Genomic DNA, 13,841 nt, shown 5'->3' with positions numbered 1-13,841 from the left:
TGAATTTCCTCAGCCTGGGACTTCTTTCTACCCTACTTAGACCTGCCTTCCTTTGGGTTGGCTTTCTGCCTAGCAGTTCTTTACTGAGTCTCAGTTTTTGCAGTTGGACAGTTGATCTAGCACTGTACCATACAGTTTGCTCAAATAAAACCATGTCATTTGTCTAGAAAATGTTATATTGTCAGAGCTATTCAAAAAAGCAAGTATTCCTCACAAAATAGGCTGTGTAGGAAACAGATATTACATTTATTTTATTATTATTTACCTTCAGCTATCTGCTATTTTCCTCCCAAAGCTGTTCTGAAACGTAGCATGGCATTGTCACAAATACAGAACCTATGGTTAGAAAAATTGCTAATACATAGATAGCATTTCTACCCTTCTACCCAATCATCTGTCATAAAACATGCTTTGAAAGGCTTGCTGCCGGAGTTGTTCCTTAATACTCCAAGTGTTCCTGAATTGGCTGTGGCAAGTATCCATTCCTCCAGATCTGGGTGCAATAAATTCCTGCTGATTGGGTGTTGGTTGCAAGATCTTGTTCGATCCCACCTCTTTTCTCTTTCTCCCCAGCCCTTGAACTTCTGCAGAACTTCTGCTTTGTGTTTTTAGTGTTGCCCAGTCCCTCTTTCCATGTTACTCAGTCCTGCTATGTGTTCTGAAGTGCTTATTTGCTTAGCTGCATGGATCCTTCAACACAAGCAATATTGGCTTTGTTAATGGCAAAAGTTTATTTGGTTTTGGTACTTTTTATCTCGCTACCCTTGTGCTTACGATGCTGACTTGTTAATGGAAAGCAGTCGTCTTCCCCCTGCTCCCCCCGATTGTTTTGTCTTGCAGCAGATTATTGTGAAAAATGACAATGGCTGTTGCCTTATTAAAAGAAGGGAAATACTGAACATTTAAATAACTGCGTGATTCATCTGAATCTGATTTCTAGGTTCATAGTGCCATTCATATTAATGGGACTTGGCTAGAGGAATCGGATGTGAGCCAAAACGCTCTTCCCCAGAGACACGAAGGGCTCCCTTCCTTTGAGTAGGAGCAGAGTTTTTCTTGTATTTCTAGAAATATGATCACTACGTTCTTTCCTCGTGTAAATTACAGGAGTGCTTGAACGAGATGTATGTTAATAAAGTTATTGCTATACTGTAGTTCTATTAAAATGGATTTTTTTCTGTATTTTGAATGCTATTAGCAGAAAAGAGTATTGTGTAATATTGTTTTAAAAGACCAATTAAAATGTGTATGTCTTTAGACAAAAACAGAGCTTAAGAATCCTTGGGTTATGCATAAACACCTCTTCCAAACTCAAATTAACAATACTTAGCAGTTGATTTGGCTTGTTCCAGGTTTTTTCCTTGTGGCAAAACCAGACGGGCTCAGGATTGTGTTTAAAAGTTGTCCAGGAAGAATTCCTGTCCGTGGAACAAAAGAGACTGTAAGTTCCTGCCACTTAGCGGGTGTATCATTTGCACTGCCTGTATGCTACAGTCAGAAAAACGCTGCCACTTGGTGATAACTTTAACAATGATTCAAAAAGGAATCTTTGTTTTCAAACTAAAGTTTACTTTGTGTTTTTATACTAATCATTATTATGTAGCCATCCGGTTTGATCTAATTTAAAGTTGATAAATGTCTCTATTCATTTTTTCTTTAAAGAACCTGCTAATTACTGTGTTTGTTTCAGACATTCCAGTGTTCAGAAGCTGTTTAATGCCTCGTCCCTTCCTTCTGGGGAAAGATGCAGCCAGCTGAARCTGTCGGCTTCCCTCCCAGACTTGGAAAGGTGAGTTCAGGTTTTCTCAGGAATAGCATTATTCTGTATACCCAAAGGTTCTGTATTTTTTTCTAAAAAATGCTTATTTAATAAATCTGCCTTCACACTAGATATTTTTATGCCGAGATGAATTATTTCCTCTCTAGGAAGCCACTGTTTGTCCGTTACTTACCATCCTATTTTAGCAAAATTATTTGGCAGCTATTTGTATGAGCAGAGCCTTTTGGTCTGGATTGTAGTAAAATAAAACTTTCTTTTTAAAAGGTTTCTGCAACATTTCWCTGTCAGCAGCGTCAGTCATGAGCCGGTCATGAGAGCACATCTTCCTATTTTATTGCAACAGTCAGAAATCATTCCTGAAAAAGCAGAAAGTGATAAGGTAAGGCAGCAACCCAGTAATACTTCCYTTCATAGGGTATTTACCAAATATGTTTGGTTCAATGTAATGCAGTAAAGCACTGATAAAGGTTTAACCACGCTCTCTGCCTGCTTCCCCTTAGCATCAGTTCACACTGAATTGGCTTCCACTGTGTTTCTCACAGTCAATTGCTCTGCCCTCTTTTCCTGCTTATATTATTTATTTTTACCTTGTAAAAGGTCTTTTGGAAGTGCTGGTGGCCCTTCAGCTCTGATAAAATCGAGGCAGAAAATGAAGAGTAGATCTTCAAGTGAGCAGTTTTCTTTAATGCCCAGAGAGGGTTAGCCCTAAAGCAGTAGTTTGTTTTTATGAATTGCTGAATAATTTAACTGAATTGTTCTCTGGAACATAAAAAGACCTTTAAATAGCATAGAGGCAGCACATGATATTTAACATTTGCTGATATTATCTGTAGAACACTTCGTTCTCTATAGGGGCAGTAACAATTGTCAAACTTCAGGAGCGCTTTAAATAACATTTTCAGAGAAAATATGTTCTGGTAACTTCCCAACATTTTAAAATCTAGTTTAGGGAGGAAAGAAAGTGAAAAAGGAGCATATTCTCTCTCTCTCTCTCTCTCTCTCTCTCTCTCTCTGAATATTGCAATATCGTGATAACTTTATTGCTTGGGATTTAGTTCAGAGATTATACTTAAGATGTATCAATAGTATTTTAAAATATGACTTTAAGGTTGTTTTAAGTATGTGTGAGTTCTGAAAAAGAAAAAAGAAAAAAAAAAACCTTTATAATAATGATGCAGTTTCTATAAACCATGGCAATGTAGAACCACTGATTTTGGATTTACTTTTCTAAACCTTTTGCCGCTGATGCTCAATTGTGTGAGCATCCCAAAACTTGGGCCATGCACTTGGACTATTTTTCAGTGTTTCTTTGCTAGACCCAAGAGGGCTGTAATTCCTGTCTAAATGCCACAAAAGAGAGCCCCAGGAGGAGAGGGTGCTCTGTGCAGAAAAGCTGTGGGAGCTGCTGCTGTTTTAGAGCTGTTACTCTACAGCCTCTTCCCAAACCTACTCAARGCTTCATGCAGCTTTACTCAGAGCTGGAATAAGCTTTGTGTGTAGCACAGTCGGGTCAGTACCCAAAATAGAGAGTTGCTCTTCATATTTSACCTTGACATTAAGACTATTTGATATATTCCACCACTTCCTATTTATTCTTTGAATCATTTTGCCCAAATACTGTGGTACCTGGATGCACCTTTTCCATTTTATATAGGAAATCTAACTTAACTGGTATCTCTTGGAAGATTTCCTCTTGTCTTTGCATTAATGCTGACATTACAGACTAGGTCTTCATGCAGTGACTCTGATAGCATCGTGTTTGCTAATTATATTTTCATTGTACTAAAGGTATGGAAAAAGTTTTGAAAAACAAGGTGATGAAGCACATGGTTCTAAAATGATGCACATCTGAGTAATTGCATACACATCTGCAGTCACTGTATTCTCCTGTCGTGCTCATTCTGCAGAGTGATGGCCCTTAGTTTTGGACTGAGACTTTACATTTTATGGAGATAACCTTATATGTGTCTGTAGCTCATTTCTTGCATTTCCCTTTCCTGTTCCTTGTATTTCAGGTGGTCATCACAATTATTACCGGCCTTCCAGGCTGCCGCTGCAGTGATCTCTGCACTTTCCTCATCAGTTTTAACAAGGAGCGTGGAAGGTTAGTGCCATTTGTGTGTCCGCAGAAGCAGTGGTTGTATTAGTTGTTAAAGCACAATTCAGCTTAAAGGAATTGAAAATATGAATTCTTCAYTTTTTATATCACAGTTTCTGGTGCATAAGACAGGGATACTGATGTCAGCTTGCTTCTCCCGTATGTTATGAAAATAATACAGTAAATATTATGAAGTATCTTAAAGTATTTTACCCTTGATACAGTTCTGTTACTTCAGATATCTCCATTACTTGTGTTATGTCAAGTAGATCTGCCCTTAAATACTGCACATTTAGACAGGAAAAATACCAGGAGAAATTCTTTGTTAATATTCCATATTAAAAATTGGAATACCAGAGGTTGCCTTTTAGATCTGTGCTGTCTGCATCCAGAAGTATCCCTGCTCCCACAGACAGCTAGTAATCCTAGAGGAGCCAGCATGAATCCTGGCTTAAGCTACTGCAAAAGTGGTAGTTGTCACAACTTTAAGGGATCAGATGAAGAACTTCCACTTATTGATTTCCATGGTAGCGAGTCCAAGGTACATTTTTTATTCTCAGAGAAAACCTTGTACTGACAATTTTGCTGCAGCGTTGTTTCCAGTGTGCCCTGGTTTCTATTCTACAGGAGAGGTCTTGAATGTATCTCCTACTATTGTATGGCAATGAGACAAACTCACTAGAAATTTGCCTCATTTTGTGTATTAGTAACCTTTTTTGTTTGAGAAAAGACTAGAAGAAATTCTTTTCTTTTTAAATCTTAYAGCCTGAGACCCTGAGGTTTAATCTTAGTCATATTCTAGACTCTTTTGATGWATTATTTCTGATTCAATCTTTTTTGTTAGCAATTTGTTTCACAGAATACTGTAGTGGGTTAGTTTTTAGTGCAAACATGTAAGAGGTTTTTGAATGTTCTCTATTACGACATTTCATCATGTTTCAGTGCAAATGTCATCATTGCTTTTTATTTTTGCAGTGCAACATTTTCATGGCCAAAGTCTTGTAARTTAGATTCATAGAGGTTTCCTTTTCTTTTACTGTGAACAAAACTGTATTGTATCACTAATGTAGATCAGAATTATTCATTTGGTGTGCAGCTTTGAAGAAGCTGTTGAACAGTGTTTTGTTATAATTAAAATAAAAATCCTAAAAGCCACAAATCCTTCTAAGGAATATAATTATGTTGAAACAATACAAGACTAACTAAGATAGAGGGAATCTCAGACTTTGACAAATCTAACCTTGGATTTTGCTTCAAAATAGAAAAGTAAACTGAAATACTGTGCCTTAGCACTAACCACTTGCCTTGTTTTTCATCTTTTTAGGTGGCTCGTGTATCGACAAACTCTGGATAGTCCTGAGTGTTTCAGTGCTGCCCACTTCCAGCGTTACCTCTCCGGTGTCCTGGAGGCCCAACAGAACCCCAGCGCCCGCCAGGCCGCTTACGCCAGGAAGAGCAAGCGACTCTTAGTGGTCCTGCAAGGGTAAATGTTTGAAACATGTTGGAGTCTTGCATAAAACAAGGCATTTTCTATGCCCGTTCTGTTTGCAAGACACTTTTTTTTTCCCCCATCAAATCTCTGTGCTAAAGAGCAATGTTCTGTTAATGCCGTTTGACGTATGTACCAACCTCAGCTTTTCTGCAGCCTGCTAATTTTATTCCTCGTTACTCCGTGGAAAAAAAGGTGTGTGGAGTCTTCCATCATACTGGAAAGGGCTGAGGTTGGTTTGTGTTCTGCATTCAGAGGCTGGCTGCTTTTTTGGCCTCCCAAAAGACGTTTTCTTGCACTTCTCTAGCTGTATCAGAGACTGTTGTTAAATGACACCGTTACTGCAGCTGTGTTTTTTTTCCCCACCACCCAAGTCCTTGGTAGTCATATTTGTCCTTCAAAGACACCTGAGAGCTTCACGCTCTATTCTCATATCTACTTGATATTCAAGTGATATTTTCATATCACATGAAGAGGTAAAGACAGGTCTCAGTCTTTAAAGCTGTTGATTTGGAGGACAGCAATAGAAGAGAGACAGCATGGGATTATGTTATAAAGTGCCCTCCAGAGCTGTAGGTGAATATCACTGTACCTACTATAGCATCGTTTTAATGTATGTGGAAAGAAAGARTGGTGCAGATTGTAGTCCTTGTTAGTACGCAGGCAAATTCTTGCTACTTTTTCCCAGTGGACACGCATTTTTCAGATAATAAACCATTAGAACCTGGACTAAATGCACAACAACATGTTGTGCAGTGCGGAAAGGCATGTTCACCGAGTTCGCACCCTACTTTTCAAGTATCATTTTCTTTGAAAGGCTGCTAAAATATTGAAAATGTTTTGATGTAAAAATAAGGGCGGAGCACCTCCCATTTTCTTTCACAGGAAAATCCATTGTACTTAGAGCCTTAGGGTGAGGATATTTTGGTAACTTTTAATTTAAGTAGCTTGGAAGTAGAGTTTAATTTCAGGAAGTGTGAATTGGTGTGACATAAGGACTGTAATTATCTTTTAAGTGCAGTACCTTAGACTTATAAAGATCAGCAAGTGCTAGAGAATCATTGATGAATAAATGCATAGTTTTCAGAATTAAATGGCTCATTCAGTTGGCATTTTTCCTCTAAATAGAAACTTAAAATCCTAAGCTAAAGTGACTATTGTTGAAATTTTTGAACAAAGAATGGATAGGCTGGAGTAAGCGTAAGAACATCTTTCCCTTTTTGCAGATATTTAGGATCTTTTTCTGCATAGATGCTTGGTTTTCCTTTGCATCTCTTGGTGCTTTGATTCTTTTAAAGTATTAGCTACAAAAAATGTGACTTGAGTTTCTTTTTATTTGAGTTCTCAGAATTTCGGTTTAGAAAGGAGAGGTAATATTGTATGGTAGTTACTTCTGCAGTTTGTGTAACAAATCTAATATCATATAGAATGMTATTAGAAGTCTCTGAGTCTCTGTATGACAGAAGGAACAGCTCCATAAAGCTTATGGCCTCAGAGACTCTACTGTCAAAAATATGCTGTTCACTTGATTCAGCAAGAACTATTTAAGTAAGACCGATTAATTAGCATGTAATGCATTTTCTTCCTTAACAGTCCATTCTGAAAATGCTAAAAAGCATTATTTTTTTTCCATGTTTGAGTAGGTGAGCATTTTTTTTCTTAATTTTAGTAAAAATGGTACAGGATCCACAGATGTGCAAAATATTTGCTATTTTGCAGTTGACACTGGCTTTAAGAATGGTTATTAAGTTATTTTGCAGTTGACACTGGCTTTAAGAATGGTTATTAAGTTGTGGGTTTTTCTATACTTTCTGAGTAGTTAAGTGTGGGTATAGAGCACTTGGAGGTAGCCAGACTTCTCTATGCAATCCATTAACTTCATAACTATCGATAGAGTTTTGAGAAAAGATTATAGCTTGCTGAAAAATAGACATCTGGAATAAAAACTTAGGTAGGTTTTAACTTGTCATCCAGAACTATAATAGAGCTGTATCTGAAGAACTGATAGAAAATGGGTATACTATAATAGCTCCCTTAAATTTGAATGCAGATAAAACTGTGAGTTAGATGTTACCTATTAATTTACTTTTTTAGGTGAGTGAGATGTAGTCATCGTAAATTATACATTTTGCCGAAGTCTTAATGTGCTTGTACTTCTGATACGTGTTTGGGGGCTTCCAGGAAGCCACACTTAAAGTTGCTCAGTACCAAACTTATTCTGCTTTTCACTGTCACTGTAAATACTCTGTTTCTCATGGTGCTTATAAACTGCTTAATTGCCCAGATTTAAATAGTTTTGAACTGCACTATAAATATTCTGATGGACTTTTTAAGAAATCTAACGTTGTTGCTAGCATTTCTTCTTATTAGATGTTGAATTATTTCATTTTGCTTCTCTGAAAACAAATCTTCCCTTTTTCTTTTACAGATACACTGATATTATTGATGTTGTACAGGCTCTACAAACTCATCCTGACCCGAATGTGAAGTCGTCTTTCATCATTGGAGCAATTAATACTTGTGTAGAGCCACTGAGTTGCTATATGGAGCACAGGTAGGTTTAAAAATATTTTTAGCAGTCTGAGAACAGATTGTGTGCAAATTATAAGATCACTTCTATGATAATTGGAGCCACATGATGGCTAAACACCATTGATCTATATTAAATTTCCTTAAAACGTCTAGGTAATCTCTATTGGGAAAAATTAATATGATTTAACTTACCGTGATAACATTTGACTTTCACCAGGTGTATAATTTGGCTCTAAAATCRTAAGTTGTGGAAAAGCAAACAAACATTGGCAAAAATGACAAACAAACATTTTATAGTCTGTTAAAATAAACATGTATAGCTTACGTAAGGGCCTTGTAAAATCTTGACAGTCAAATGCCCTGTCATGGTTTGGGTTCTTTTATTCATACTTTTCCAGTAAGTCTTATCACAAACATGGTTACAGAATGAGATGTTCACCTCAGTTTGGCTTATTGATTTTATCCTTACGTTAGGTATAAAATGAAGAATTTCCAGATTTAAAATGTTGAATTTCTGGATTTAAAATTTTGTGGAAGAGATCAGCAAAGCATGGAAGCAGAAACATTGCAGGTTTTAAAAGCAGAGGCAGGGTGGGGAGGAAACAGTAGCAAAGCCAAGTTGCTGACATTTTAAAATAGCATTGTGTGGTTGCTCCTTCATAGTATGTGTGTTCCAGACCTCAACAAACGTGGAACAGAGCAGGTTTGTGCTCACAGAGCAGGTTTGTGCTCACCGAGATATCTGTAAAATCATAATTCTCAAGTTAGCAAGTTAGAACATCAAGTTAGATGCTTTGCAGCTGTCTTGATAATAGTAAAGCATTGATCATTTTCAAAGTTCTTAGAATTACTGCTTTTGCCATACAACTTGGCAGTTCTGCTCTGAGTTTTGGTGCAGAATCATATCATGAATGTGCATTTCTAAAACTTCCTAACTTTATCCAAAAAACACTGCATTAAGCTTTGTCTTCGCACAGGCAATAAATAGAAATTATCTCACTGCTGCTTCTGGTCTCCTTAACAAAGACATAATCCAAACTACTTAAAGTCTTGATGAATTGAATGGTGGACTCCTGTTTTACCTTGTTTTTCTTTTTTCCCCAAGAATGTAGTGAAGGCAAGTTCCTTCCCTAGGTATTTTTTAACTCGCTTAACGTGTTGCTGGTCATGCCACCAAGTGGTATTTATAGCAGCAATAGTCTACAGCSCTTTGACTAACATTGTTTGTCTCTCAAAGTAGCAATTGAAGGAAGAGGCTTAGCCCACAATGTGGACTATTTGTGTCTCACTTTGAAGTTTCTTCTGATAAGAGCTTCTGAAGTAGCCCTATACCAATGGCAAGTCTTTCAGTTGGGAAACTCCGGCGTTTTCACTGTGAGACTACTCCAGAAGAGTCATCTAATTTTTGATTTGAAACCTTCGCAATTAAGCAATGCAAAACACTTTCYCATCCCGGCAACTTTGATACAGCAGATACCAAACTCATTCATGATCTAGAGTGAAGTTCTTTACAGTGTTCCCTAAGGAGCCAGAGCAAGGGAAAGGTGATTGAAAGGAAGGAGATACGATGCTCTCTTTCCTCTGGACTTTCTGTATGTGTGATCAAGCTCATAAAAATAATGGTGCCATGTCTGACACAATGCCAGAAGTTCATGTGATACCCAACATCGAGCAGAAAGCCTTAAGTGCAGCCTCTCTATGAGGAGTTCCTACTTTTCTGAAAGGCTCAATATTGTAGGTGGAGCAAACAGAAAGTTTTATTTTTCAACCAAATTTAAAGGACTGTTGACGTTTTTCTAACTTTAGAGTGTAGAGTGGTAGGAATTATCTCTCCAGATCATTTAGAAAAATAAAGACATGTAGAGGGCTAACTTTGAGGAAAGAACTCTTGAAATCCTGTAGGGATGTTTCAGTAGTAAGATTTGTGAGGAAAAGAAACATAAAAGTCAATTGATTAGTGAGATTCTTGCTGTCAACATTCGAATAAATAGAAACACTTTCTATTTAAAGGGACATATGTATAAATAGCATCTCTTCTTAATATATAAATTTTGTTTTTATCTTTTTAGACTTCTTTTTCCCAAGTTCTTGGACCAGTGTTCACAAGGTATGTATTGTCTCTCTTGTCTGTAACATATACAGAACAAATAGCAGAGCCATATAGCTGAGTACTCACACTGCCTATGTGTATAGTCAAAGGATGATGATAAATTCTTGGAGCAGCCTACACAGAACCTCCCTATCCTGCTAAGCACCATGGTTCATGGAGAGGGTTTAAGAAGCTGGAGCACAATACGTGCGTGCATCCCCTCACCAGGGAATGTTTTCCTCAAAGCTGTGGATTAACCTTACCTTAAACTGCTGGTTTCCTGGGCTATAATCTGGGATCCACAGTGTTTGAGTGTTAAGCGTGGCCTCTCTCTTGGGAAGACATGAAAAGTGGAGCTGTCCTTTGGTTGGCCTCTTTTAGGAAGGGAAAAAGAGCTGGCTTGTTTCCCATATTCTCTTTTTGATACGGTATGGAAAATACCTGCAAGTTTCATTTGGCATTAGAGCAGTTTCTGAGCCACAGGAAAYAGCAGAACATCTCCCTGTAATTAAATAATTTTAGCTATTTAGCTAGGCTGATTTTCTCTTCTTTTTTTTTTCTCTTTTTTTATTTTGGAAGAAATTCTAGGTATGACTCTGTGTTGCCTTTTATTTTTTTTTTTTTAATTGTTAGATCTATTTCTCATTCCTTCTGAATAATTGCATGTTAAATGGCAGCGTTACAGACCAGACAGAAATATGCAGCAGTTTTCAGTGTGTCACATCCTTTAAAGCAATTAAATGAAACGCGTAAGTTAGGCTGTCTTCTGAGAAATACATTTCTAGGGAGTAATACTCATCTTCTATTTTAACCTGTATAAATCATTTGAAGGAGTAATTACTCTATTTAAATACAGCCACAGGGCAGTTTTTGCCTTAACACACTTCTGTTCTGAGCTGAGAAGTGATGAAGTGACCTCCCGATAGGCCAGAGATTGTGGAGAAGCTGTTAGCCCTAGCAAGGTACCATCCCTTCCCACCTAGCATCAAATTTAAASTTCAAGGGGAAAAGTAAATTTAGCAATAACACCTTTACAGGCAAATTTAAGAAACGGTGATTCACCACATTGAGAATAGTAAATGTTGTGCATGTAAGAACAACTATCTCTGGTGAAATTGCCTTTATTTTAGACAGACTGTAAGCTCAGCCTGAAATTTGAACATCAATCCGTATTAATACAAATCACAGACCCAGTCATGGCTGAGGTTCTTTAAGTCTCCTTCTGACCTCAGTTACTGCAGAGTGACACTGATCTTATGCTTTTGCCTCCTGAAAGGAGCTGCAAGATTCTGCTCTTTGAATCTAGTTGTGTTTTAYTGGGCACAGATGTCCAAGTAAGATTCTGTGCTCTCTGCTGGTAGCTCTTTAGACTCTGAGTGCTTTGCAGAGTGTCAGAATTATGCTCCCTTTTGATTGTGTGCAACGGGAGAAAACCCCTAAGAACAAAACAGTGGCCAAGGTGAAAATGTAATATTGATTTATATAATAGCACATACARATATATAATTTCGGATAGAAAGTGTGGATGCAGCCAACTGAGGAACTCACCAAAATCTAACTAGTGTGAATTAGTCATGGACAAAATTCTTCTTTAAAGAGAAAAGGAGAATGTTGAAGATACGCTCAACTTCTTGGTAACTGTAGATATTTTAAGAGTTTAGGCCTTTTTATTTCATAGCAAAATGTTTTTATTTAAAAATAAATAAAAAAGACAAAATAGTGTACATTTGGAAAGGAACCTAATTGGTCAGAGTTTGTCACTGTTGAAGGAGGAAAGGGGAGGTCAATATAACGGAGGTCAGAATARTGTTCTTCCAGCAGCAAATTATTTCTGTGCATTGCAAGGGTCTGACACTTAGCAAGTTTGCAGATATAAAATGGGCCATTTGATGCCATGGAGGTCTATTTGTTTAAAGCAAATGGTATAATATGCATGGGGACCATTCTTGTGTAGTACGTTTTAAGAGGAAAACTGTGGTTTGATTTGAGGTGCAGAAAACTCTTAAACTTCCCAGGAAAATGCAGAATTGTATCATGTTTATGACAGAGAACAAATATAAATAGGCTGGTAGTATTTCTGTATTTTTTTTTAATTTATTTTTTTCTCCCTTAAAAAGCTATCTTGAACTTTTTATAAAGTGTAGGAATCCAAACGCTRTTGGGCAGATTAGAGCCAAAGAGTYGTGCGTGTAACTCACTGTGYTGAACTTGGAAGATGAAGAGGGAAGGAGAGATTCCATTTTAGGCACAGCCTGGAGAACCTGTTTCTGCAGAAYTGAGAATTGATTTTGAGATCAAAATGAACCGTTTTTAATGACACATCCATGTTTTTGCTGTGCAAATATGGAAGAAAACTGCAACACAAGTAACAAGACATAGACAGGTCAGGGAAGGAGGGCTTGGTTAGAGTTTGCAGTGGCCTCTTGACGCTGCCTGTATTTCAGACTTGGAGTAGGATGAGTCTTGTGCCCGTTTTTCTCATTCTCTTGCACTGTGTGGAGATCACTTGAATTGACCAGTCACTCTGCATGTTTCTGATATAACATCGTTTTATTGACAGCTTCTGCTTGGAAAGCCACAAGGCTAGTGGAAATGACCCAGAATCAAAGAAAACCCTTGCACTCATCCATCATTTTTAACTAACTTCAGCAGTTTTGTTTTGTCTCTTCCTTGTGTATTTGTTTAAACTTTTTCCAAATCTTGCCACCATCTATGTGCTGTCATTTCCTTTTCTGTCCTTTTCTTTCTGTGTTTATTTTTGTTGTTTTTGTTTTTCTCCTCCTGCAGAAGCTGTAGGTTGACACCCTGCAAGTCTAGGTGCACATCAGCATCTCTTTAGTTGAACATGAAGTCATATAGAATGAGACATAAACGTTATTTAGTYTTTTTATCCTACATTTAGAGACAAACATGACCATTGTTAAACAAGTGTATTTTTTAATTTATCCATGTTTATTTACTATTTCTGTCTAACCTGCTGTTCCACAGGCTGCAAAGCTTCCCCTTGCAATGGGTGTACAGTTAAAGAATTAAGCAACACCAGCTCATCTTCAAAACGCAATAGAAAGAAAAATCAGTGACAATTCAAATAGAAGAGGTCAAAATTACTAGTCACTAAAGCTGCGTAGGCAGCTTCTATTTCTAAAGAAACTAGTTTTCTTCTGTTTTACAGGCACCTGTCTGTCAGATATGGCCTGTTGCCTTTCAGTACCCCCCTTTTCAACGCAGGGCAAGGCTGGGGGGTACTGGCACCTGTAAGATTTAAGCATAGGGGTGTGCAGAGCTGAAGCCTGTAGGTTCCCTGGGCTTTGAACAGTCTTCTTTAGCTCGAAGGCTGCGTGGGAGTTTGCAAGCAAGACAGCTAGTGCTGAAAGGTGTTCACTCAGACAAGCGCAAAAGAGAAAAATATAGGTGAAGAGTATGAGATAAGATGCATTGGACTCTGATTTGCTGTTTTAACCCTTGAATGTTCTTCTTAACTTCAGCTTTTACCCTCACAACTACCTGTTCTCTTTAATGCATAGCGGCGCTAGCTCTAACGTGTGCTTTGGGACACTTGTATTGTACCACCTGGCGACTTCACAGAAAGAGCGACTTCATGGTTTAATTAAACTAGGCTTTTAAATCAGCATCGTTTGGGGATATTAAAAATGAAACACTGTGTGCAGTACACCCGCAACGTGGTGGCAATTGATTATCTTATTCATAATTTTCATTTTAATTGCACGATCTACATTATGATTTCGAGCATTCACATGACTGCGTGCTTGCTGTTCTCTTCCCCCAGCCTCTCTCAGGAACAACTGTATTACAGACAACTTGGGTGTTTCTGAATTTGGGTGTGGGAAATTGA

The 13,841-nt window shown here is 37.7% G+C and overlaps 1 protein-coding gene across 1 annotated transcript in view; it reads left to right on the top strand.

The window, feature by feature from the left end:
* Positions 1-13,841, top strand: part of CUNH20orf194 (chromosome unknown C20orf194 homolog) — a 61,646-nt gene that overhangs the window by 36,005 nt on the left and 11,800 nt on the right. Inside the window, exons 22-28 of the mRNA XM_026048851.1 lie at positions 1,353-1,441; positions 1,691-1,789; positions 2,045-2,159; positions 3,796-3,884; positions 5,203-5,361; positions 7,796-7,921; positions 9,969-10,006. Of these exons, the coding sequence (XP_025904636.1) occupies positions 1,353-1,441; positions 1,691-1,789; positions 2,045-2,159; positions 3,796-3,884; positions 5,203-5,361; positions 7,796-7,921; positions 9,969-10,006 (715 nt within the window). The remainder of the gene's footprint in view (positions 1-1,352; positions 1,442-1,690; positions 1,790-2,044; positions 2,160-3,795; positions 3,885-5,202; positions 5,362-7,795; positions 7,922-9,968; positions 10,007-13,841) is intronic.

This window comes from Nothoprocta perdicaria, unplaced genomic scaffold (assembly GCF_003342845.1).
Source record: "Nothoprocta perdicaria isolate Ctin4 unplaced genomic scaffold, notPer1 scaffold_58, whole genome shotgun sequence".
Lineage (NCBI taxonomy): Eukaryota > Metazoa > Chordata > Aves > Tinamiformes > Tinamidae > Nothoprocta > Nothoprocta perdicaria.
Note: the sequence above shows the minus strand (reverse complement) of the source record. Positions and strands in the feature narration are given on the sequence as shown.